The sequence below is a fragment of the Protopterus annectens genome, chromosome 5.part0 (assembly GCF_019279795.1).
Source record: "Protopterus annectens isolate FY-2018-M chromosome 5.part0, PAN1.0, whole genome shotgun sequence".
Taxonomy (NCBI): Eukaryota; Metazoa; Chordata; order Ceratodontiformes; family Protopteridae; genus Protopterus; species Protopterus annectens.
Window position 1 is genome coordinate 804,922,500 of NC_056735.1, and position 27,848 is coordinate 804,950,347.

The 27,848-nt window shown below is 40.6% G+C and overlaps 1 protein-coding gene across 1 annotated transcript in view; it reads right to left on the minus strand.

The window, feature by feature from the left end:
- PIWIL4 (piwi like RNA-mediated gene silencing 4) overlaps positions 1–27,848 on the minus strand; it is a 1,045,202-nt gene that overhangs the window by 100,603 nt on the left and 916,751 nt on the right. The window contains exon 18 of the mRNA XM_044072628.1: positions 23,101–23,254. Within this exon, the coding sequence (XP_043928563.1) occupies positions 23,101–23,254 (154 nt within the window). The remainder of the gene's footprint in view (positions 1–23,100; positions 23,255–27,848) is intronic.

The following is a 27,848-nucleotide window of genomic DNA, read 5'->3' on the forward strand; positions in this document are numbered from 1 at the left end:
ACTTAACATTAAGCCTTAAGTAGCTATCAAGAACAGCTAATAAACCAGCAGAAAGTCAAGGTTCAAATGAAAAGATTAGCTTATAATGAGACTTCTCAAGAAAAGTTGTTTCAGAAAACTGTGAAGTTACAAGACAGAGCAAGCACAAAACATTTGAGATGTTTTTCTATACTACACAAAGTGTGAGAAATAGACTGCATTAATTTTAAGAAAGTACAAATAAACAACTGAACTGGTGTTCTGGTGAAGGATTTGTTAAGTGCAAGAACACATTATTGACCAGATTCCAAAAAGAAGTTATCAGTATAAGTCTGCCTGATTATGAAAGACTTGCTCTATGTGTGACTTACATCACAGTAAGACCTGCTATAAACAGGCTTAATCTGGGGACAAGATTCCAAAAGACCTGTTCTCAGTGTAAGCAGACACTTACACTAAGAGCAAGTGTTTTGGACTTGGGTCCCATGTGTATACTCCAAATTGTCTCCTAAAAAACTCAGACCTTATTATTAAAAAAGGAATCAAACCAGCAGAATGAGCTGCTCCTGACAAAACTATGATAGAAAAGTATTAAAAACTGAGTACAGCAGTGCTTCCTGAAATGAATATTTGTATACCAGGAAGACTTGAAGCAAGTTTATCCCAGCACTTGGTAGATGTTGAGAGACAGTTATGAAATTCAAGCTGCTATATTCAGCTGTCTTCAAAATATCTTTCTGGGGGATCAAATATATTTTTGGATGGATTCACAGCAAGATAAGATGGAAATAAAAAGTTCTAGCTAACAATGAGTGGGCCAGCAAGCTGAAGGAGACTGCGATTCTCAATTTTCTGACCACATAAACGCCAGCAGATACATGTTGCCAGTGAAATTATTTCCATTGTTTCAGTGGTAAATCCTTGAGCAAAAGGAGTACTCACCTGTGTTATTAGCACTTCACTGATTGTTTCACCTTAATCTCTTCAGTGGTAAATCCTTGAGCAAAAGGAGTACTCACCTGTGTTATTAGCACTTCACTGATTGTTTCACCTTAATCTCTTCTTCTTTGGCTCTTCCCGCTCCGTTCGCCCTTCGGGCTCACTCCGCTCCCCTACCCTACCCCCAATTCCCACCCACCCCCAGGGGTCCTACATTTATCTCACATGTAGGCACACCCCTTTCTAATCCACTCCAATCAAATCCCTAACATCTCAAACTAAACAACCCTCTTTGTCAAAACCACACCCACCAATTTAACAAAACTACCTCCTCCCCTATCTTAACACTATACCTACTACATCATAGACCTACCTTCTCCCCTACCTTCCCAATGTACTACTACCCTACACCACACCTTCAAACTATATCTCACTTCTCTGCAAACCTCCATTCAAACCAAGATGCCCATATCAACCATCCATCCACAACTGAAAATACTTATCTCCCTTTTACTATTATCTTCTCTTGTAACTACTTACAGCCTAACCTCCTATGAATACTCCCTGAATGTTTCTCTTTCACTTCCCTCAAAATACACATCTACACCTGCAACATCTTTATCACCAGCCTTCTTACACCTACCCTCACAACCCATCTACCTACTAGCCAAATACCACAGACTAGTACACTGCAAGTTAAAAAAAATTAAATCCAAGAAAACATTTGACTCTCTCTATAAACTTACCCAACAAAAACATTTCACACTCCTCCACTTACTACTAGATGGAGATATTCACCCCAATCCAGGCCCACATCATAATAAAACCAAAACACAACAAAACCAAACCTTTATCTCTCTCATTCTCTAAACCCTCCAACTCACTTTCCATTGCCCATCTCAATATACGTAGTATTTGTAATACAATTAGTCAACTCCATGCCCTTTTAGAAACCCAGCAATTTGATATTTTATGCCTAACGGAAACTTGGCTGAAGCCTTCAATTAAAGACATTGAAATTACCCCACCTGGTTATAACATTATTAGACTAGATCGCACTACCAGAAAGGGAGGAGGGGTAGCTATTCTGCATAAAACAAAACTCCAAATTATTCCTTTAGACCTGACTCTTACTCAAGACGATAATGCTGAAGTAATTAGCTCTAAACTTCGAGTCAATACTACTAAATCCATAAACCTCATTTGTGCATATCTCCCTCATGAAAATAATATCAACACCCTTGAACATATCCTTAGCCAACTCTCTACCAAACTCCCTCAAGAAACACTAGTCTTAGGAGACTTTAACATAGATTGGCATTCCTGTAACAGTGCTAACCCCACTTCCCATATCAACCTTTATGGCTTTAAACAACTCATAAATAGTCCCACCAGAACCAATAAAACAAACAATACGGAAACTACCTTAGACTGGATTCTTACTAATACTCCCTTGCAAACCTACCAATCAGGCACCCTTCCTGATGACCTTAGTGATCACTCTCCAACCTATATCATTAGATGCAAAACTAACCTAACCTTACCTACCACTTTCACAACTCTACATTCAAAAAAACAATTTAACCCTGTTCAGTTTCAAGCTGAACTTTCACAATGTAATTGGGTCCCACTAAAACATCTCCCACTGAATGAAGCAGTTGAGTACTTCAATTCATCATTCCTATCTATCCTAGATCAACATGCCCCAAGTCGTACCATTAGAACCAAAACTAAAATAGCGCCCTGGCTAACCAAGAATACTAAGCAAAAAATCATCCTCAGAAATAAATCTTGGGATAAATGGCGATCTACTAAAAACCAAACTGACCACCAAAACTTTACAGAGCTTAGAAACAGTACCAAAAAAGCCATTCTGACAGATAAAAAGAACTATTACTTTCAACTACAGAAAACCACCCAAAAGGAACCTAAAAAATTTTGGAACAGTATTAATAATCTTCTAACCCCAGGCCAAGCAATTACACCCAACCCTCAAGATTTTGACCCTGACAATCCCACACAAATAGCCAATGACTTTAATTCTTTCTTCATCAATTCCATACAAACTCTAGCAAACCACCTATCTCCTGACAATTCTAAACTACTCTCACCTACTTTAAAAAACACTCTTCCTCCCCTTCACCTACAACCTGTATCTACCTCCTATATCCAATCTCTAATCCAAAAACTTAAACCTACCACTCCATCTGCAGACAAGCTTCCTACAGAATTCCTGCAAACAGCAGCAAAAGCCATTGCTTACCCAGTCTCTATCCTAATAAATAGATCTATAAAATAAGGTATTTTCCCTGCGATCTGGAAGATATCCCACATCATTCCCCTACACAAAGGAGGCAAGTCTAACGACTTCTCTAACTTTCGTCGCATAGCACTTCTATCTCCCTTAGCCAAAATTATGGAAAAATGTATACACAAACAACTACTTAACCATCTCCTCCATAATAACCTACTTGCTAACACTCAACATGGATTTAGACCTTCCCACAGTACTACCACAGCTTTACTCTCCTTTACCAACACCATCAACTATAACCGTAATAATAATAAACTTACATCTTCGCTATTCATAGACCTATCAAAAGCCTTTGACATGGTTAATCATAAACTTCTTCTGCACACACTAAAATCTCTTACACTGGATCCCTCTTCCTTAACCAGGTTTACTTCTTATCTAGAAAACCGTCACCAGGCAGTACTCTGGAAAAATTCGCTATCTGCTCTCCTTCCTATCTCTTTAGGAGTACCTCAAGGGTCTATCCTAGGCCCACTTCTATTTTCTATCTTTATTAATGACCTCTGATCAGCAATCCCTAATACTACCTGCATACAATATGCAGATGATTCCACTATAATTTGCACTGCTTCCTCTCAAACAGAACTCCAGTCTCTTACACAAAAAGCCTTTTCAACTGTTGAACAGTGGTTCTCTGACCGCTGTCTACTCCTTATCCCTAAGAAAACCAAATTGTTACTATTTTCACCTACCCGTAAATCTACTTCTATAAACTTCTCTATTACTTCCACTGATAACACTCAAATTTCTCCTGATTCTTCAACAAAACTTCTAGGTATTACTATTGGCAATAATCTCAACTATGATTGTCACATCAACAACACAATAAAAGCAGTTAATAAAAAGATTAGATCACTGTACAGAATCAAACCCTTCCTTACACTTGAAGCCCGGACCACCTTAGCCCAATCACACCTTATCTCTACCCTTCTATATGCTTCCCCTATTTTCACTAATCTCTCTAAAAGTAACCTTAAGAAACTTACTACATCTTACCATAATATTGTTCGATTTGCCACAGGATCTCAGTTTAGAACTCACCACTGTCTAAACTTAAAACAACTAGACTGGCTTGAACTTCCTAACAAGCTCATTTATCAACAACTCTTAATAGCTCACAAAATTCTATATCAACCATCTAAAACACCAGTTCTCAGTAATCTCTTGACTCCCTACAACAACCTGAAACAACTACGTTCTTCAGACAAACGACTAGTTAATAGTACCAAAACTATTAATTCTGCAGGTAATTGCCTTTTTTCCAACTCAGTTGGCAAAATATGGAACAACCTTCCATCAAATATCTCCTCTTTGGCCACTCTTCCACTCTTTAAAAAACAACTGCAAATACATCTTAATAAATTCTGGCTTTGCTCTTGTACCAACCCTGACTAACCTGCCTTCTTCATTTCCTCTACCACAATTCTTCCTTCTCTGCTATGATATCCTTACTGACTTCCTCTGACATAATATCTTTGTAGATATTACTGATCTCATATATGTTGTATTAAAAAAAAAATGTTATATTGTCTACCATTTTTTCAAAACAATGTATTGATACACTGTATGACTAGATACTATCAAATTTCGTATCGAAAGCCGTTAACCATTTACTTTAATATTTTCTTGTTATGGATATTTTTTACTCTTAGATGTGTATTATTTATACTAAAATCTTCTTATCCTTTATGCTTATTGCTTTTGTTTTATGTGTATTTTGTATTCTCTAATCTTGTTGTAACCAATGGAGCTTTTCTCCCCGGGCCTCCACTGAAACTGGACATTGATCCAGCTGGACTAGCCCGGCCAACAAATGTAAAATAAAAAAAATAAAATAAATAAATAATTAAATAAATAAAAGAAAAAAGTCAGGAGCAGACTTGATGTAGCAGGTGTACCTTGGATGTAAACTAGAGACTGGTGTTGAGAGATTGGAATGATCAGAAGGAACACCAGCAACGGTGTGAAATTAGTGAATAAATGAGATAACTGTAAAGCATCAATCTTTATAGATATATATATATATATATATATATATATATATATATATATATATATATATATATATATATATATATATATATATATATATGTATATATATATATAGGATTATACATGTGAAATGCGGTTCTGCAAGATAAAGATGCTGAAAAAGACTGAAAGCCTGTTTAGAACAGGTGAATGAACTGTATCAAAAGAATAAACCCCACTTTATGTCATTAATGTTTAGATGGACACTGAGGGGATTGAATAAGTAACTCAATATAACAGTTTTTGTTCTTAATATTTGTATAAATATTTCATGATGTAAACTGCATATTACACTGGGAAGCAGCAAGGAATAGCATTTAGTTACAGGTATTTTAAATGTGAGGAGGAGGACTTTTTTGTTAGTGCTATGTATGCTAGTGGTACTAAAGAAAGAAAGCATGTTTTCTTAGCTGTAATGTATCCATGCTTTACACTGTAACAAGATAACAAAGGCTGGAAAGGTGCAAGTTAAAGATAATGCAATGCTGTGATGTTGGACTGTTGGGAAAGGATGTAAGATGTCTAACGGTCATACTTTATGCAGACTTAAACAATAATAATTTTCTAGTTTTACATAGGTGTGTACGAGGCTAATGGCCCTGGAGCCTTTATAAGCCTAGCCCATAGGATTACCCTGACATCGTGCCACCTGACCTTAGTTCCTTGTGCCTCTGTCGAGTACAGCCACTGGAGTGATCCCCAGGGTGAATTTTCTATTTCCCATCCACTCATCAAAATTTCTCTTGAAGACAGCTCTGCTTGACATGTATGAGAAGTCTATTCCATAGCATTGGCAGTCTCTGGGTTATGAACCTGTCCCTCCAGCATGTTCTGTTGATTGTGGTAATGAGGCTGCAGTCTCTGGAGCATGTGGTGCAGAGGAATTGGGATTTCTTTAGATGTAGCATTTCTAATAGAGCTGGGTCAGACATGGCTTTGCAAGTCAAGCAGAGATCTCCTCTAAGTAGGCAATATGAGACAGAGAATAGTTGAGGTTTTTTCAGTCTGTCCATATAGGACAAGTGTCTAAGGCCTAGGACCCTCTTTGTGAGGTACTTTTGCGGCCTCTCCAGTTGTTGCGGGTGTCTAGGGAGGTGCTTGCCAAATGGGGCATTGAACTTTATGATTGGCCTAATGAGGGAAGAGTAGAGGGAGACAATGACCTATTTCTCCCTTGATGCAAAACCCTTAGTAATGAGATCTGCCACAGAGAAGGACTTTCTGACAACAGTGGCAATGTGGTGGTCAAAAGAGAGGCTGCTGTCAACCTGTGTTCTTAGATCTCTTATAAAGCCTTCTGTGTTCAGTGGACTACCATCGATGTGGTAATTCAAGGGAACCAGATTTTTCCCAAGGGGGATGATGACACATTTTTTGGCATTGAACTTAAGGCAATGGTTCTGACACCAGTCGGTCTCATTGAGGCCTTTCTGTAGGATGTTAACATCACTTTGGGAGTTAATAATAGCTCCCAACTTGCAATCGTCTGTAAACTTTTTCAGCCAGAGTCTCTTCATGTTGGCCTGGCCTTCAGAGAAGTATATACCAAACAGGAGAAGACCCAGGACTGAACTCTGTGGGACTCCACTCATGACTGGTCGACAGTCTGACTTGGGAGTCAGCTACTTCCACACTGTGGGTTCTATCTGTGAGCCAATTTGCAACCCACCTAGTGATATAGGGTTTGATGCATAGTTAAGTGAGTTTTACTATGATTCCTGAGTGGGGAATGGTATCAAAGGCCTTGGTCAGATCAAGGTAGGCTGTATAAACCACCTTGCCTTCATCCACAGCTCTGGTGACTGACTCAAAGAAGTCGACCAAGTTGAGCAAGCATGATCAACCCATCATAAAACCAAACTGTGTAGGATTCAGAATTTGGAGATTCCCTGTATCCTTGTTTATTAGGTCCATGAAGCTTTGCATATCAGACTTGTCAGGTTAATGGGGCGATAGTTTCCGGGATCTGTAGTCGCTCCTCCCATGTAGAGAGGGATGACTGTAGCAGTGCACCATTTGGTAGGGACAAAGCCTAAGGTGAGGCTGTGATTGAACAGGGCACACAGGTGAGGTGCCAGTTCACTCTGAATTTCATGTAGAACACAGCCAGGGATATTATCAGGTCCCATGGAAGCTGTATTCTTGGCCTTGGACAGTGCTGTTCTAACCTGTGCAGCACTAATACTGGGTGTCTGTCAAACTACTGGTATTGTGATTGGCCTTTGTGGGGGAGAGAGGGGTAAAGTTGGCACTGAATCTGTCGGCCAGTGTACTGGCAATATCAATTGGCTCGGTATAGGAGGTACCATTGTGCAGTAGCTTAGAGCAAATCTGGGTATTGCCATGGAGATTTTTTACATAACTATAGAAGGCCTTGTGGTTGTGTTTACTATCTGCTGCAATTCTGTTTTCATAGCTAGCTTTAGAGGATTTGATGAGGGATCTCATCCTCTTGTTGAGGCTGATAAGGGAGTTTTTCCAGTCTTGAAACTTCACTTTATTCTGCATCAGTTTCTTCCTTCTGTTGTAGAGTTTGTTTATGGCAGGGGACCACCAGGTTGGCTTCCTTTTTTTTTGAGGAGAGAGTCTTGGTTCTATTGGGTATGGCAAGATCCATGCGTTTGTCTACATTTTCGTACAGTATATCGGTGTATGATTCGGCAGTTATGCAGCTATTCTCCATTTGCATGGGTGCTGTGAGGTTAGTCACCTCTGTTTTTATTGAGCCCAAAGTTAGCTTTGGAGAAGTTTTTCATGGTGGTTACCTTTGTGGGGGTGGGGGGTGGGAGTGATGTGGATTTCTAAGGTGATTAGTTTGTGGTTGTATCTAACCAGGGAGGGGTTGACTAATGATGTAGAGCAATGGTAAACCCATGTTAATAATGACCAGGTCAAGGATGTTGCTACCTCTAGTGGGGGTAAGAACGAGCTGGTCCAGGGCATTGGAATTAATGAATTCCAGAAAGCGTTGGCAAGTGTATTGGTACATGAGTAGTTTTCCCAGTTAATGGAGGGGTAGTTGAAGTTGCCCAGTATGAGAGTGTTAGGATGGATCCTAATATTCTCCAGGGTGCTTAGGAACGTGGAGTGTGCGTCTTGGGACATGGTTGGGGACCTATAACAGGCTCTGACCTGAACTGCTGTCTTATCCAATGTTAGTTGCACCTGACGTATCTCAGGTGCGTTATGTTGGGCTATCAGTCTGGAGGTGTGCACATCCTTTATGAATATGGAAACACCACTGCCTTTGGAGCTTCAGTCCAAGTTCTAGGACTGAAAGGTGTGGAATAAGTAGTACTAATGGTAGTGCAGGGGTGATTTCTGCTGCCTTGAACCAGGTCTCTGTTACAGCACAAATGTCAATGTTCTCCATTTTCAGGAGTGCTTTGAGTGAGTGTATTTTCAGATTTAGACTGCTGGGGTTGAGTAGCATGACCCCCAGATTGCATTTGTTTGTAGCTGTTGCGGTGGTAATTTGGTCTCTGGAACACCACCTAAAAAGGCACTATAGGGGTGGCAAGAGCTTTGGCCAGTATCCAGAAGCCCAGGGGTGACAGATGCAGAGAAACCCTCCTGCTCCTGTTAGGATATAATCTACTAGCCTCTGGAAAGTTGCTGGGGCATTTTTTTATCCCAAAGGGCATCTGTGTGAACTCATACAAGCCAAAAGGAGTCACAAAGGCTGACCTCTCTCTAGCACTGGGAGTCAAGAGCACCTGCCAGTAACCCTTGGTATGATCAATGGTGGTAAGATACTTATCCCTACCCAGCTGCTCTAACGCCTCATCTGTCCTAGGCATGGGGTAAGCATCTGACTCTGTGTGACTATTTAATTTCCTGTAGTCCACACAGAACCTGGTGCTGCCATCCTTCTTTGGCACCAGCACCACTGGGGAGGCCCAGAGACTGTTGGACTCTTGAATTTCCCCTAGTTCCAACATTTCCTGTATCTCCTCCCTCAGAGTCTGTTTGACTCTCTCAGGCACCCTGTAAGGGGCCTGCCTAATAGGCCTTTGGGGTCCTGTATCCAACTGGTGCTGCACCAGTTGGGTGCACCCTGGTTTCCCAGTGAACATGTCCCCAAACTCCTGTAACATCGCTCGGATTTCTCGAACCTGGGTAGGAGACGGCTCCTGGGACATTGCTACCCCTTCCACTGAGGTGTCAGTCCAAGCCTGACTGAGGAGATCAGTCACCAGATCACCCTCAGACTCCTCCTGCAATCCACTGCAAATATTCAGCACAAGGGCCTCCCTATCCTATCATGGTAAGGTTTCATCATGTTAACATGGTATAATATGTGCTCCTGCCATTTCCCTAGCAGTTCTACCATGTAGTTAACATCACTTACCTTTCTTATCACCTTGTAGGGTCATTCCCAGGCTGCTTGCAGCTTGCTGTGTCTGATAGGAGAAAGAACCATTACCTGCTGCCCTACAGCATATTCTGTAGCTTGAGCATTCCTGTTATACCAGACCTTTTTCTGTTGTTGGGCTTCTGCCAGGTTCTCCTGGGCCAAGCCCATGAGGTCCCTTAGCCTTGTTCTGAGGTTTAGGACATATGCCACAGCAGACTAATTGTGAGATTCCCACTCACCTTCCCACTCATCACAAATTAAATCTAGAGGACCCTTTACCCTATGCCCATATAGCAACTCAAGGGGTGAAAAACCCGTGGATTCCTGGGGAACCTATCTTTAAGCAAACAACAGATGGGGCAAATATCTGTCCTACTCCCTCTTAAACTGGACTGCAAATGCACGTAGAATGGACTTGATTGTAGAGTTTAACCTCTCAACAAGACCATTAGTCTGGGGATGATAGAGGATGGTCTTCAGGTGCTTCACCCCACAGTACTTCCACAGACAAGCCAGCAGACCTGACATGAAATTGGCAACTCTGTCAGTCAGTATTTCTTTTGGGAAACCTACCCTGCTGAAAATCTGTAACAAAGCATTTGCCACCTTCTCTGCCTCAATGGAAGACCAAGCCACTGCCTCAGGGTATCTTGTAGAATAATCTACTACCACTAGGATATACTTTTTCCCTGTGGAACTTGGGGTACTCAGATGTTCCATAATATCCATAGCTACCCTCTGAAATGGCTCATCAATCACAGGCAAAGGTATCAAAGGTGCTCTCACCTTGTCTCCTGCCTTGCCTACCTTTTAGCACTACTCACAGGTCCTGCAGTACCCTGTTACATCTCTGGAAATTCCAGGCCAACAGAAGTTCTGCATAATATGTCTCTTTGTACATTTTATGACCATATGACCTGCTAAGGGAATATCATGGGCTATGGCAAGAAGTGCCAGACAGTAGGCACTAGGCACTACCAATTGTTGTATTCTATCACCTTCTAGCCTTCCTTCAGGGGTCCACTCTCTATACAGTAACCCTTTTTCCCAGTATACAGATTCCCCCTTCCTTTGAGAATTAGGTGCCTCACTAGCTACATGCCTCAAGCCTTGTAATGTAGGGTCTGAGAGCTGAGGCTGTCTCACCTCTCTCTTTGTAACCCTTTCCAGCTCCCCTTCCACAGGAAGTCTGGCATCCTCTGACAGTGGTGCCTCACTGTTAGCCTGGGTACTACTACTCACATGCAGTCACTCTGTCCAAGGGAACATCAGTGCCAACAAGCAGCTGTGGCTCACCTTCAGTCTCACTGCTAAAGGGTAGCTCCCTCCCTGAAGTAACCACCTCACCATTCCTGGCTGCAAGTGTACAGTATGACTGGGTCTCACCAAGTCTACTAGACCCACATGCTTGTCTTGAAGCCAGACTGTGTGTAACTGCATAAGCACATGTTATTGCCTCATCAAAATCCTTCCCTATCAGAACATCTGCAGGATGGTAGTTTGGTACCCTTGTTGTCTCAAGACAACCTACTGTTGGAATTTTGTCTTTCCCACTTACTGACACTCTCTCCTTTTGTTTCTCACCTTGTCTCTGTGGACATCTGTATGCCACATGGCCCCACTGGTTGCATTCAAAATATTTAACACTAGGTCCTGGATGTGTACCTGGACTAGTGGCTTCCCTACTACTGGCAGATTCTGTTGGGCCAGTCTGGGCTGCCCATCATGGGTTCCTTTAGACTCATGAGCAGTACTGCAGGTCCCTTTCCTGTGCAGGGATGCCCTGCTTGCTAGGTATAGGTCTCCCTTATTCCCCAACTCATCTGAAGTAGCACATTGTCTATCAGCTAACCAGATCCTCATGTCCTCGGGCAAAGTGCTAAGGGCTTGTTCCCAAACCAAAATGTCTGCCAGCCCTTCAAAAGTGGTGACCTGTCATCCACTCACCCACTTATGAAAATAAGTGCTCAGTTCAACAACATATTCACAAACACTTTCATCTGCCTTGTGTCTATCCTCACAAAACTTTTTCCTCTAAGTTTCAGGTGTTAGCTTAAAAAATTCTAACAGACAATTCTTAACAACAGTATAATCAAAAAATTCATGATCATAAAGTTTAGACAACACAGTTACAGCTTTACCATGGAGTAAGGGGTTCAGGGAACCGTACCCAGAGCCTTTGGTCAGCATCATACTGTTTACATACCCTCTCAAACATATGAATGAAACTATCAAAATTATCACCCTCTGTAAATTACGGAAGAAAATATATTTTACAAGGTACATCTTTCTTCCTCATTATACCACTAACATTTGCCCTCTACAAGAGGAAAATTTTCTTTAAAGTCTAATTGGGGTGTAAAAGTATCTATGTCAAACTCTTCCAGGCAAAAATCCTAAATCTTCTAGATTCTGTTGCATATTTGGGAGCCATACATATGTCTTCCATTGATTCTTTGCAAATTGTTTATCTAATCTCTCTTTCCAATTTTTTCTGACCTCCTGTGATTGATTCCTATAGTTATCATGCAATACTTTATATACAAAAACAAAACACGCACAACACATAGCCCACAAAGTCAGTGTACCAAGCAGCCACAGCCCTTAAGGCTGAATAACACAACTGATACTCTTGTAATACGTGACTCTATTGTCAGACACACTGACGTCCCGCTCACCAGGCTGAATAAAGAAAAGGTCACAGTGAGCTGCCTGTCGGGCGCTAGGATCCGCCACATAACGCAAGCACTCAGGTCACTCCAAAGCAAATACAAATATGACTCAGTCATTGTACATGCTGGTGTGAATGACCTGAGACGTACCTCCCTGGACTACATGAAAAGAGACATAGAGGAGCTCTCTGATCATGTAGCCCAGGCCGGTATGACCCTGACCTTGAGCAGCATCTTACCCTCACCCAGAATGATGCCACAGTACAAATACAAAATGATCGATTTTAACAATTGGCTAAAATTTTGGTGTCATTCTAAGGGGATCCAGTGTCTGTCAGCCTGGGATGACATGCTCGACAAGCCACGTTGCTTCACTAGGGACGTCTTGCACCTGTCACCACTGGGCTTTCGGATATTGGCAAAGGCACTTGCCACCCCCATAGTGCCTTTTTTAGGCAAGGCTCAAAAGTCAAACCCACCTCCATAGACAGCACAAGAAACAAGAAACTAAGGGTAATGCTGCTAAATGCCAGAAGTCTTAACCTCAAGATGCACGCACTCGAAGCTCTCCTCAGTATGGAGAACATCGATATCTGTGCAGTGACAGAAACCTGGTTCAAGGCTCCAGACAGCACCCCAGCACTACCAGGTTATACCTCATATCATGCTTTTCGGCCCCAAAACCTGGACCAAACCACAAAAGGAGGGGGAGTTTCCATATTTATCAAGGATATCCACACCTCCAGGTTAGTGGCATTGCACGAAGTATCGGAGACCATCCATGTGCAACTAACAGTGGGCAAGACTGCTTTTCAGTTTATAGCATCCTACAGACCACCCTCTCAAAGTCAGGAATCCCACTCGGCTTTCCTGAAAACATTGGAGAACATGAAGATCTCTCCGAACACCATTATATTGGGCGACTTCACCTACCCAAACATAGACTGGGAGCACTACTCAAGCTCCAGCACCTTAGCCCAATGGTTCCTGGAAATTATAAACTCAAATGCTATGGAACGACTAGTCACCACTCCCACAAGAGGGGATAACATACTAGACCTGATCATTACTAACATGGGGACTCTATGCTCCACACCTAAAGTATATCCCTCATTGGTAAGATCAGACCATAAATTAATTTCACTGGATGTCCACATCCCGACCCCACCCCCAACCCAGAAAACCACAGTGAAAAACTTCTCAAAATCGAACTTCTCACTTCTCAAAACCAAAGTGGAATCCTTCAAGGCCCCAGGGCCAGTGGAAACTACGGCCCAAACTGCAGAATCCTATATAAACGCATTCTACGGACATCTCCAGGAATGCATGGATCATGCTAACTCAAACAAAACCAAAACTCAAACATCCAAAGGCAGGCGTCCAGTCTGGTGGACCCCAGCCATAAATAAACTGTACAACAGAAGGAGGAAGATACTACATGATAGAGCAAATTCCCTAATAGGGAAGGCATCTCTGATCAGTACTAGCAAAAAGTTATGATCCCTCATAAAATCCTCCAAGGCCAGCTTCGAGAGAAAAATTGCTCAGGACACTAAAGACAATCATAAGGCTTTCTTCAGTTATGTTAGGAACCTGGGATGCAACTCGCAGACTTGTTCTGAGTTGATTCTAAACGACAAAAAATGCACTGAACCCACAGACATCGCCAATATCCTGGCAGACAGGTTCAGTGCAAACTTCTCCACCCCCTCCCCCCCAAAAAACAGCAAGTATCTATCCCGGCAAAGGGCTGCCTCCCAAACATCTCTGATGCTCAGGTGAAGGCTGCCCTCTCCAAAGCAAAAAACACTGCTTCCATGGGACCAGATGGCGTCCCGGGTTGCGTCCTCGATGAACTCCAAGAATAACTAATCCCTCAAATAAAACAGCTGTACAATCTCAGCCTCACTACAGGATATGTGCCCACAGAATGGCGTACAGCAACAGTGGTCCCACTCCACAAAGGTGGAGCATCTACAGACCCTGGAAACTATCACCCCATAAGCCTGACTAGCTTAGTCTGCAAGGCTATGGAGAGGATCATCATGGAGCTTATAAACAAAGACACTGGGGACCTATAGACACTAGATCCCACCCAGTTTGGCTTCGTCAAGGGCAGATCCTGCCTTTTGAACCTGGTTGACTTCTTCAAAACAGTCACCAAAGCCATAGATGAAGGGAAGGTAGTCCACACAGCCTATATGGACCTAGCAAAGGCATTTGACACAATACCCCACTCGGGCATCATAGATAAGCTATCCAGCTTAAATATAAACCCCTATGTCACAAGATGGGTCGCAAACTGGCTCAAAGACAGAACCCACAGAGTGAGAGTTGCTAGAGCCATGTCAGACTCAAAACCGGTCACAAGTGGTGTCCCACAAGGTTCTGTCCTGGGACCGCTCTTGTTCGGTATATACTTTTCCGAGGTACAGGCCAACGTGGGAGGACTATGGCTCACCAAGTTCGCAGACGACTGCAAACTAGGCGCCATAATAAACTCTCCAGTTGACACAAACATCCTTCAAAAAGGTCTCACAGAGACGGATAACTGGTGCCAGAGCCATGGTCTAAAGCTAAATGCCAAAAAGTGTATTGTCATACCCTTTGGCAAAATCAATGTGCCCACAAATTACCACATAGGCGGTAACCCATTAAGTACAGAGAAAGAAATTAGGGATCTGGGGACCCAAGTTGATAGCAATCTCTTCTTTGACAACCACATTGCCAAAGTGGTTAGAAAGACCTTTTACATAGCCCACCTCATCTTGAAAGGATTCACCTCTAGATCAAGAGAGGTAATCGTGCTCCTTTATTCATCCCTCATCAGGCCCATCATAGAATACAATGTCCCTTTTGGGATGTACCTTACCCGACACCTGCAGCAATTAGAAAGGCCCCAAAAGTACCTCACCAAGAGGATCAAGGGACTCAAACAGATGCCATATGCTGCTCGGTTAAAAAAACTCCAGCTCTACTCAGTTGCATACCGCCTACTTCGAGGCGATCTATGCCTGACATATAAAGCTATGTCCAATCCAGAATTAATGGACATGCTCCACCTCAGTAAATCTAAATCCCTTAGAGCCACACGCTCGATGGACTTGAACCTCAGCACTGAAATAAATAGAACTTGCTGGAGGGACAGATTCATAATTCCATTCATGTTAGGCAGAGCAGCACACACATCTCTTCAAGAAGAATCTTGATGAGTGGATGGGTGTCACTATTAGACAGAGGCACAGCAAACTAAACCTCCAAACAAAAAAAATCAGGCCAGGGGCCAGGCTTGCCAGGGCAGATAGCCTAGTATGAACCTATGACCTACCTACCTCCTAAGTGTTTTTTTTTTACAGCAAGGCTCCTGTTTAGATTTCAAAATCCTAAACCATTGCAGGTCTTTCATTTAGGATTCTGCTATCCATTTCCGAAAAACACATCACAATACCTTCATCTTTTCAGTCAGTCACTGGTCTTTACTTCTAGAGTACATTATACCATGCACAGTTGCAGTGTTTTTTTTTAACTACTACTCACTCTTCATATCAGATTTAATTTTTTTTCTTCATCTCTCTGTACAACATTATGCTGCAGAACACTTCTCCATACCAGACTTCCTACCTTGCTGCTCAGGCTAGAATCACAAACACAGTGGGGACATCACCTCTCATCCCAGGCACTAATTCTGCAGCTCTTTCACAAGTGCACTGAATAGATGTCAACTTCAAAGTGGAGACCCCTCTCCAAAACATGCTCTGTCTGTGTCTGTCATCGGCCTGCTTTTAAAAAGGAAGCTGGAGGAGTGACTTTCATCTCAACTGGTCCTCCTCCTGGGTTTCCTCCTTCACCACTCAGATCATGCAGCTGGATTTTAGAAGCATTACATCACAGTACTTTGTCTCCCATTACAAACCTTTCATTTCTGGAACAAAGTTATTTCTGTAATGCTCTCACTACACACATCTAAATGAATTAGATGTCTGCCACAAATATGAGTGCTGCCATGAATAAAGGAGTAGTGCCACATATAAAAAGTACTGCTGTGAATAAAATAGTACAGTCACATAGAAAAGAGTATTGTCTCATATAAAAGAGTACTGCTGTGAAAAGATGAAGGTACTGTGAACACTTTGTCTTAGAAAATACTCTCCTTGGCCCACATAATGCTGAGAGATTCTGTTTCTGCCTTACCCCTTAGGCTTAGCAAATGGTCTCCTTAATTTGTTTAATATTAAAATGTGTTCTCCCACTGCCATATTCCTCGGGTTACCTTCTAGACAGCTTACCAAGTCAGAACAGAAAGCAGATCTGTAATCAGAACATACACAAGTGGATACGGACTTCAGCCATATACCACATTTTATGTCATCAGACCCCAATCTAATAATTTTTTCTCACTGCAAGCTTTTAATGTAAACATTATCTTCGTTATCTCCTGTGTCTTTCTAGAAGCCCATTAGTCCAGGGACTATAAATCTGCCATGGTCCTAGTTTCTGTATTGATGTTCTGTGCCCTACCTTAAATTACATCATTACTAAATTCTCTATAGGTGTCATGGAATAATCATGTTAGCTTATCTAGCAATGAGTAAATTGCTTTACAAGTTCTGATAGTTTTTTTGCATTCACAAATATGTCAGCACTGAAAACATGATCAATGGCATAAAATTACCAGAAGCCAGTTTCAGATTATTGTAAGTCCACAACAACTGTCTCAAGTGCATGCCAAGAATGCGCTAGGCTTTGGTAAGTTAGATTTCTGGCATATCTCACCATTATCAGCAATTTGTTTTAAGACAGAAATACATTTATGGTCCTAGTTTCCCCAACTATAAAGTAGTTTCTGTAGTCCATCCAGAGAAGTGTGACCAAATCGAAGATGGAGTTTCTTTAAAACATTTTGTTTCTCATTACTGGTGATGTACTCTGCAACTATGAGAACCTCATACTTAAAATGACCCTTCCTTAAGGTTTTTTATCTAGAATTTTGACACAATAATGCTCAGCATCAGAGAACTCAAGAGGCAATGGCTGTTGAAGCATTAGACTGCTTTATTATTTTATATGTCTAAGGCTGCTCCTACCCCTTTTAAGCACGTCCTGGCTCAGCAACAAAGGTATCACAACTGGACTCTTCTGTTTCAATATCATATTGCTTGGTCTACTTTTGCTAGTATTTTTAGTCTCTTAGTACAGCATACTATGTTTTTGTCTCCACAGTTGAAAGTCCTAATACTGCATGTGTCAAATTTTCAACCTGCCATTGAAAATTTGCCTCTGTTGATCTGATCAAAATAAGAGCATAATCATACAGTCAAGGTTTTACATTCTCAAAAATATGGCATCAAATCTAGGTATTAAAGGAACCCACCTTCATCTGTGTTTAAATCAATTGCTGAGATGCTCAGCTTTCTCAGTAAGAGACAGTGTAATTTCAAGAGTACGGAAATAAAATCTGGAGTCAAAGCAATAGGGTAACACGTAATATAAACCACAGTAGTCACAGGAAAATAAAATTTAATGGTGATATTACACAGACTTCCTCAGACAATATATTTTACAAAACAGGCAGCTTAAATATTGCAGCAGTGCTAATTCAAATGGTCATTAACCAATCAAACAAGCTTTAAATCATGAGTAAAATTTAAAAACATACACACATAATTACATTAAATCAAAACGCCTGTACAGAAACTGACCACTATCTAAGGGGTGTAGATAGAAATCACAATAAAATAATACTGTGTTAAAAACTGGTAGAACCATAATAACATATTTATCTAACCAAGTTCTTTTAAGAAGGAAAGGCTGCTAGCAGAGCAACCTTCATTGAGACCCATAAAGCGTAGGCATTTAATCTGATTTGCCAATGCAATTCAGATGCCTCCAATAGTAGATGTAAAGGGGCTCCTCTAATAGTGTCATGCAACTGTTCAATGACCATATACTTAAACTGGTGGTCCCATGCTGACTGATTGCATATTGATGTTAGTAGAGATCCGATCTTTAATCTATGCTCAGTTTTGCCAACATAGAATCCTGTGCATTTTGGCATAGGGCTAAATAGACCACCATTTTAGAGTACATCTACATCTAATATCATATCTAATGTTATTAATGTCAAATCTGTTTGATTCAAGAATATGGCGACATTGATTAAAGTTTTGACATTTAAACACTTTTCATGTTTTTACCCTTCTATATGTGACCTCTGGTCTATCTCCCAGTTTGTTCAAGATTGCATGATGGAGCGGAACAAGTTCCAGTTCTTAGCGATAATGTCCATGATAAACCTGCTACTCGGGCAGTATGTAAGAATTAATTTAGTGTTATTATGGTGAAGTAAACTAATTTCACCTATAGATTCTAACCTAGGCTCAAATATGCCAATGGTGCTGATGTTCAATATAGGTTTGTACATTCCACTTGATCTTTTGTTAGTAACCTCATTAACTAAGTTGTCTAATAGATTGTTACCTCAGATCTTGAACTAATCATATACAGCGTCATTGTTGTCCACAGTAATTAGCTGTGTTTAGCTGTGTCACCCATGCATAAGCATTACCTTAAAAAGGTTAAAAAGGTCTTGACCTTGTTGGTCAAAATAAGTTAATCAGCCTTTTAAACTCTGAATTCAAAAAAAAACCTGTGTCGGTATTGAAAATGCCTTAGGCCTTTTTAGAATGACATACAGGCAATACATTCATTAAAAGTATGATATTTCAGTTTCAGTTTTTTTAAGTTTTATAAAAGTTTATCAAAAAGTTTTAGTTTATCAGGCTGCCTTTGTGCCCATAAAAAAAAACAGTCCCTCCTCGGACAAACAGTTGCCAAAATTGGGGCCCCATCAAGTGAAACACTAGGTAAATTCCTGCTGGCATCCTTGTTGCACTATCAGATATAGTAGTAGACAGACCAAGTACTAGCTGCTGCTGCGATCGGAGGTTTACCGCAAAACCCCAAGCCTAACCAAGGATCTACTACGGCATTAGGAGGTACTCTGCCATTTGCTGGATTCAAGCTGCCAAGTTCATTATTTCCATTGAGAATTCTCCACAGCAGACGGTTTAAAATTATTAACAAAAGGCAGGAAGAAATTATCCTACCTAGTGACTCAAACAAATTATCCTGACTGGAGCTGAGGAGAGTAGCTGGTGCTGGAGAGGCACTATTACAGCGTGATATTACACAGACTTCCTCAGACAATATTTTTACAAAACAGGGCAGCTTAAATATTGCAGCAGTGCTAATTCAAATGTCAAAACATTATGTATGATAAAAAAAAAAAAAAAACCCTAAAATTTCAGACAGTCCTTAGCCCTAGTCCCTGTACAGAAACTAACCACTACCTAAGGGGTGTAGATAGTGGCTCTACCCTCTAAATGCATGCACTGTTCAAATACCATATATTAAACTGGTGGTGGTCCCATGCTGATATATGTTTTTTAGAGGGCGTTTTCATCTTTTGCTTTAGACATTTAAACATACGGAGTGCGGGGGGTCTGCTGCGCTCGGGTTGTTCCAACAACCTTTTTGCTCTATTAGCAGCCTCTTAAACTTAAGAACTTGGTTAGAAATTTTATTCATGATTTAAAGCTTGTTTGATTGGTTAATGACCATTTGAATTCTGCAGTCGCACAGGATAATTTGTTTGACAACCAGCTTAACTTTTGTAACGCTTTCCTCTCAATGAGTAGATCCTTGGTTAGGGCCAGGTTTGGGTACTATGTCTAATTCGATAACAGCAGCTAGTACTAGGTTGGCTCCGACGACTATATCTTGGGGCCCCAATTTTAGATATGGGCACAGGCAGGCAGCTCATGATGCCGCGACAATACACTGAAAGCCACGAGGTAAATAGCAATGTAAACAAGGTCGGTAGACTTTTAAAGGTAATGAGGCGTACCAATTAGGGGTGGTACCCTACCTACACCAACCTTCTTTGGCCTCCCTTTTTGGTACAAGGCCTCGGTTTGTGTTGCTACTGAGGTTCCCTTTTGTTTTTCATCTTTGCCTACTACCAATAACCTTCCGTAGTTGTGAGGCACTGACCTCGGTTTCCTCCACCAAATCACGAAATGGACCAGTTATTTTTTCATATATGTTAACCCACCTTTGCGTACGGGCGTGGATCTACTACACCCCCTGTGCCAAGCTGGTATACACTTGTATACCATTGCAGATAGCTTTAGACTGGGTGCCTTCTTCCTTAAGTAAAAGGGTGCTCCACCCCATGAAATTTCCTTGTAATCCCAGTTAACATAACATAGTGATGTCGCTGGGAGAAGGAAATGTATAAGTAATGATTCCTACACCCACACCTGGGGGCGAATCTCTTATCTATAGAGGGCTTAAGAAGCTGAGAGTCTGTTATTTACCTCTACTTTTAATACTGAGGCAATAGCTACTTTAGACGTATGGTTGGTGAAAATAACCCCTCAATAAATATGTGGCTAGTCTATATAGAAAGCCTGAGGCTACCGCTCAATCGTTCCGTCTCAATCAATCAATCTTGAACACTGGAAGATAGACCAGGTCACATATAGAAGGGGTAAAAACATGAAAAGGTTGTTGACATCTACTGAGGCATCTGAATTGCGTTGGCAAATCAGATTAAATTAGTTTCTGTACAGGGCGACTAGGCTAAGGACTGAGATTTTATTTCCTGGTTTGTGCTGTTTCGTATTTGGTAATTTCAAGAGTACGCTTTCATTTTTCCAACTCAGTAACTAAAAGTCTAAACTGTAATCATACTTTTCCAGCTTTTATAGTGTTTATCTTCATCAAGCACAGATGGAATTCTACACTTGGAAACCATTTGTTACTACCAGTGAAAACTTTGACCAAACTGGAGTTTATCTTTTGAACATTCAAGCTGCAAAAACACCAGAGATCCAGACACTGGTGACAGTCTAAGCTGCAGAAAAAAAACTTTATGGCCATTGGCAGAAAGAAAAAAAAAACACTACCATATATGAAAAACATTGTTGCAAAACTGCCACATATAAAGAGGAAAACATGCTGCAATGGAAAACTCCCACATGAGATGTACTGTAGTGAAAATTCCAAACAAAGGAAGTAAGGGCAGGCTACAAAAAAGCTCATGAACAGTGCAGCTAAACTGAAGGTTTCATGATACTGCTTTATTAATTTGGTAGCTGCAGTGAGTGTAGCTTTTAGCTATATTAAAAATGATGAAAGCTTTAAAATTGTGATTTCTGTGAAAGTATTTGTGAAGAATTAGAGACTGTTACAGAGAAAGGGAAAAGAGAACAGACCCAGATTTACAATATGCTGTGCCATGAAAATAATAATGTATGCGTAAGGAACCTCTACTCAAATAAATCTGAACCAACTTATGATAAAATGATAAAGAACTCTATTCTTGAATGTCAAAGCTATGTCTCCTTACTAAGACAAGCATGTGTGTCCCTGTGCGCACACAAACAAGTGCGTATACGCATAAATGGGGCTGAAGAATTATATGTACGTCTCCTGTTGGTTTCTTGCTGTTACTTGCATTTACATGCCTGCATACCACAGTATATTTAACTACTTATTGTGACCAACTAGTCTTATTACTGTATGGTACTAAGTACAATAAATACACTGAGACAAACTGCTTCAGTTAATATGCATTTACTGTTACATTTTCCTTTTGGATCTACAAGCATGCAACACAGATGCTGTCAGCTCTCTATGGCAAATTCCCAAAGCTTGTTTATACACACTCATATTTATACCAAAAAGTCTGATATTTTTCTCAGTCTGATGTATTACAATCTTCCTTTGTATAACATTTTTCTTTGTTCTTCTAATTTATGATTTGTCCTTGATTCTTTTAAGTTCGGTGGTCCAAGGAAACTCAGTTATCTGAAATGTGGTGTTCCAGCACTATCTGAAACCTGATGTTCCAACTTTATCTTGCTTGATGCTACATCTCTTTACTTCACTGATGTCCTTCCAGCTGCCATCTGCGCAGTTATTTTTACAGACTTTGTTCTTCAATAACATACTCCTTTACATGGATGCCAATATCCAACTAAGCTATGCCAGCACACTTACTACTTCCTATTTTTCAGCATTTTATACTATTTGTAAATTAACCCTTTATATTTTATATCATTCTTAAAGCTTTTTATTCAAACTAATAATCATGCTAGCAAAACAGAGTACTAATATTTTTTTCAGGGGCCTCTGAAGTTTGCATGCATTCCATTTTATTAATTTATGCCCTCCCCAAACATACTAACCATTTAGCCAATTGCTGCAACTCTGCTCATTTGTTCCCAAATAGGAAAAGAGATGTGTGGCACAGCCATTATCCAGGTAATCAAAGGATTTTAATACTGCAGCCCTAGAAAAACTATGTAAATGCCTGGAAGGTCCACTGGGGTAGAAGTATAATGGGACAGTGTGAGGACTTTTAAACCATGTCTGTGAGTCATGCAATGCCACATCTCACCCTACTTAACAACAGTCTTTTCTGGCTATCTCCATTCTCCACAGGGCTCTGTACATGTAGTGTATGTACTGGGACATATGTCCCTCCCAACCCTCTCCATCATCATCATCATCATCATCAGAAATTCATTCCACTGTCCAACCGAGATAATGGGGGGGTTGCCTTTTGCTTGTTTTGTTTACATTTTTTCACCCGAAAGACTGTTCTAAAATGCCAAGCAAAATTTCATATGTCTCACAGTTACTTCCTCCTGGGATTCATCTGCATAGCTAACATGATGGCAAGAAAAGTATTATCTTCATTAAAGTAGAAGGTTCCATATGTATTTATGATAAAGATTACCTGTAATCAGGGGAATGTTCTTGTAAACTGCTGAGCACCTGTGGTACTTCATATTCTACCAATAATTGCAGCTGTCCATCTCCAACCCCATCACGGTATATAACAATGCGGTTAGGTAGGCTGTGGTTTATTTCATACCAGCAACGTAGAGCCCCTGTTATTTGAAAATAAAAAGTATATACTTCATTAAATCCTTATATCAATATATAAACGTTTTGGCAAAAGCTTGTTTAATGAAAACATAACTGCTTAACATCATTTCACTATAAATATAATGCAAACATTTCACTCTGTAGTTATTTATCCAAAACAATTGTATACCCCAAGGTGGCGGGTAGTATTCATACTCATTCATTCATTATCTGTCTATATATCTATCTAGCTCTTCTTTTTTGACTGAGTTAGTCCCACAAGGCTAGTGGCCTCTTTTCAGGGGAGACTGGAGGTAATATTTATACTACCAGGGGACATTTGTCCAGAGCACTGAGGTACTACACCTACTCTTTTCAATAAGTGATACAGGATCTTTTACGTCCACCTAAGCTACCACCAACTCAGGCAGATGGGACCTCAGTTTAATGTCTTATCTAAAAATGGTCACTTGAGAAGGATGCAAGGATAAGTATAAGCTGTTATGCATATGTCTTATGACATTTCCAATTCACAGATGCTATTCACTGCCTATAACTGACACTGTGCTTTCTAGGAAGCAAGGTAGGTTTACAGTGGTACATGCAAATCCAGTACTCTGTGGGAGGGATCTTTGTAAATGAACTTCCAAGTATGATGCCCATTTACAGTGCACACGAAGTTCAGGATTCAAAGACCCCTGAACTATGCAGTGTGGATCAGGGTAGAGTTTCACTGGAGCTAAGCATATGCTGTATTCTTGAAGTGCGGACCTATGCTTTCCAATGGGACTCGATGCAGGATCCCAATAAAGTAAGTCATACTGTGTGTGCATGTTGGTGTCTGTTGGTATTTTGCAGTGCTAGCAATGAAAGAATGTTGAGTGGGACTGTCAGTGTCTGCATGTGGATGTATAACATGAGTGCTAGTGCGTGTGTGTGTGCGCGTGTGTGTGTGTTGTGTGCTTCTGTCTGTCTTAAAACAGGGTCAGTGCCTCTGTGTGTGCACTTTTCAGCACCTCTACTACAGTACAGGTGGAAAGTGCTCCACTGCACAGCTATTACAAGTACACAGGAGGATGATTCACATCATGTAATTTCCTATGTAATGAGATGTTGTTCTTTAGGAAATTTAGATAACTATGAATTGGTACACATCACTGCAGTGCAGATCAGCTCACTGGTACAGGGTGACTTGCACTGACTAAGAAACTGTACCGGCTTCTAATATGGGATATGACTGAAAGGGATCTTTAGACCAATTCATTCTTCTGATTAACAAACCGAGCCAACTGATGTCTTTCTTACCCCCACTAACCTAGACATACTAGCAATAAGAGCATTCTTGATAGAACAGATCACTCCCATCCCTAAACCACTTCTTCACAAGTTATACTTATTTTAACAGTCCTAGACCCAAGACACAGAACAGGAGAAGGCATTATGTGATACAAGTTTACCCTACAAATAGCCACTGATCACCTACATAAAACTACAAAATAACTATGATCAAAACAAACAAATTCTATCCACAGTGCAAACCTATACTGCTACAACAGCCTGCCTCTCTCCCTATTCTAATAAGGACAGATTTGTAAATTTAGTTAAACAAATTATAAACTGTATCCCAGAAAAAAATATCATTCAAGGAGACATCAATTTAAGTTTCCTTAGCCTAACAATGCATATAAAAATTATATCCTTGCTGACCTAGGTTTCAGCCAGTTCATTAAAGACGTCAAAAAGGCACCATTTTTATATAGAATGACACTCCTTCTTAAACCTTCTTATCAGCAAAGTACCTTACTCCATTTCAAAAATTGATGTCTTTCTGCCATCCCTTAGAGTCCACTGTCCTTCATGATCAAAAGTTACGATTTCAGCCATTCTGGTGGCACAGAGGGATAATGCCCTAATGGCTCAGCGGACACACATTTGATTAGTAGCTCGGGCGACTTACGGAGTGGCACAGAAGGGATGGGTGTGCCTGTCCTAGGTGGGAGGGGACTTGGTGATATGCTCCCTCAGGGGAAGCAATATCCAAACAGGGAAGTGGAAGTTGCCCTCAGACATAATAAATGAGCATGGGAAGTGGGGAAAGTGAGCACATAGGGCATAAACAAAAAAAAAAAGCCCCCCCCCCTGAACAGAAGCACAGATTATCAAAGAACCCTGGACACCCTTAGGATCCACACATGACCTCAGCAAAGCCAGACTAAGTTCAGGGAGGTAGGAAAGTAGCTGGTTATCCTGGTGTGGACACTGGGCACTGGGAGTCAGAATGGTGACTATGAAATCTGAGGAGACCAAAAAAAAAAAAACTTCAGATTTCAAAATGCGTCACAGAACAGTTATCGTTCACTAAAATAATAGTAGTAATAATAGTAATAGAAATGGTAGTAGTTAAGAACAATAAGAGAAAAATTGTTACAACAATAAGATATCTAGTTTCCATGAGACAGACTGCTCCTAAAACACAAAATAAATAATTGGCTCACTCTAGAACTCAAATCACTAATCAGATTGAGAGATGAAGCCCATTCCCTTTGGAAGCATTCTTCTGAACAAAACAGATTCCTGCATCTTAGAAATTAGCCTCAGAATCTCCCAGATGACACAAAGCCTCTCCCATGAAATAAAGCAAAGACATAAGCTATCCAATTGCAAGCAAATTGGAAATATGTTATTCTAGTAACTGGCCACAAGAAACCTGAGTACTTGGGTGGGCATCTCACTGACATGTGATCATCATGCTGAAAACAGTGGTTAGAAAATCCTTTTATCTTGCACTCCTTATAGCCAAAGGCATTTCTTCCAGATATAAAGAAGTCCTCACCTCCTTGTACTGATGAGACCTGTTAATAAAATGTTCCTATGAACTTTGGAATGTTCCTTACTAAGCAAATCAAGCAATTGGAAAGACTCCAGAAGGTTATAACTAGAAAGACTGTGGGATGAAAAGATCTGAACTACCAAGAAAGGCTACAGGCTTTATTCCTATTCTCAGTTTCATATAGATTCCTTAGTGCGATTGTGCCTTGCTACATGGTTATGAGAGATCCACTAATTGACGAATTCTTACACCTCTGTAAAGAAAAAAAAAAAACATCTCAGTTAACACTATGACTTGGGATCTAAATTGACTCCCAACAAATCAATATGACAGGGAGGAGGGATAGATTTGTCAAGTTCCCTAATCTTCTGTGGAACAAACTCTCTAAGTTAAGCAGTACAACACACTGTCTGACTTTAAAATGGAGCTGAACAACTGACTAGATATTCATAAATTCTCACCTAATATGACTGGACTGGCCCTCCTTAAAAAGAGAGGCAAGTCGTAAGGGTAGGTTCAGGCAAGCCAGAAATGGTCTCATGGTTTATGTGCCTTGTAACTCCTATGATCATAGTTCCACGTCCACACTCCATCTCTCACAGCCCAAAAAATACTTTTCTAGTAAAGGCCAATTAAAGAATTCATGACTCTACCACAAGCAACAATCCCATCCAAATGTATCCACTCTTCCCAACCACACACCTCAGCAATTAATCCTCCATCCCCTAGTCACTGTGATCCCAATTCTATTTCCATCACATAAAACTACAGGTGTTGAACAACAACTAGAAAAGGTCTCACAAGATATAGCTACTGGAGTTCATAACCTACATTCTCAGTATATGTCTCTTATGCAAAGGTCATCTAGATTCCTTCATCTTTAACTTAGCTATATCACAAAACGTTATACCCGCAATGTAGGACGCAGCAATGATCAAACCACTTCCCAAAGCCCCTACTCCAACAGAAGCCCATACTTCTGACTAGTTTCTGTTCTAGATTAATGATTTATTATCTTTATCCATCTCTGTGCCCACAGAAAATGATATGGACTTTTCTCCTCATAATGAAATTGCTTTTGGACTGGTAGAAGCACTAGTACATTCATGGACTCCCATCATTCTAGGGATGAATAGAGGTAAACTAACAGGTGCAACATTTACTGACTTTCAGAGACTTGTGATTTAGTAAATTATGGCGTACTTTCGTAAGCAAAAGGCACAAACAAAAAAACAACAGGCTGGTTTAACCACTTCTTTGCACAACACAGGACACAAGTTAAGACTGGCTCCACCCTTTCCTGTCAGTTTTATACCCCATTCTTTTCCTCCATTTTTATTTAAAAAACTCTGCTCTGAACTTTCTTCCTTACTAATTCTATATGCAGGCAGCATGGTCATTACAGGTCTGACTCCACCAGAAGCACAATAAAAACACAACTAGAAAAAGCCATAGAAAACATCTAAACACCTGGGTAACAGAGCATCAATTAATCTTAAAATTAAAAAAGAAATCTTAAAAAATCTTCCAAGTTCCTAGTAAATGGTGAATCCATACCACTCCAACCCTTCCCACTAAAACAGACTCAACTTTCTACTACCCAGGAATTCGGTTGGATCAAAGTCCAAACTTCCAGTACCACATCACAATATCAAAAACAGAAATTCACAAATGTCTCTTCTGATCCTGGAAATACAGTACCCCAATTCTTGACTTCAGAAAGTATAACAGCTAAGTAAAGTTATACTAAGGGTCCAACTTCCCTCTCATAGCAGGAGCCTCTCTAA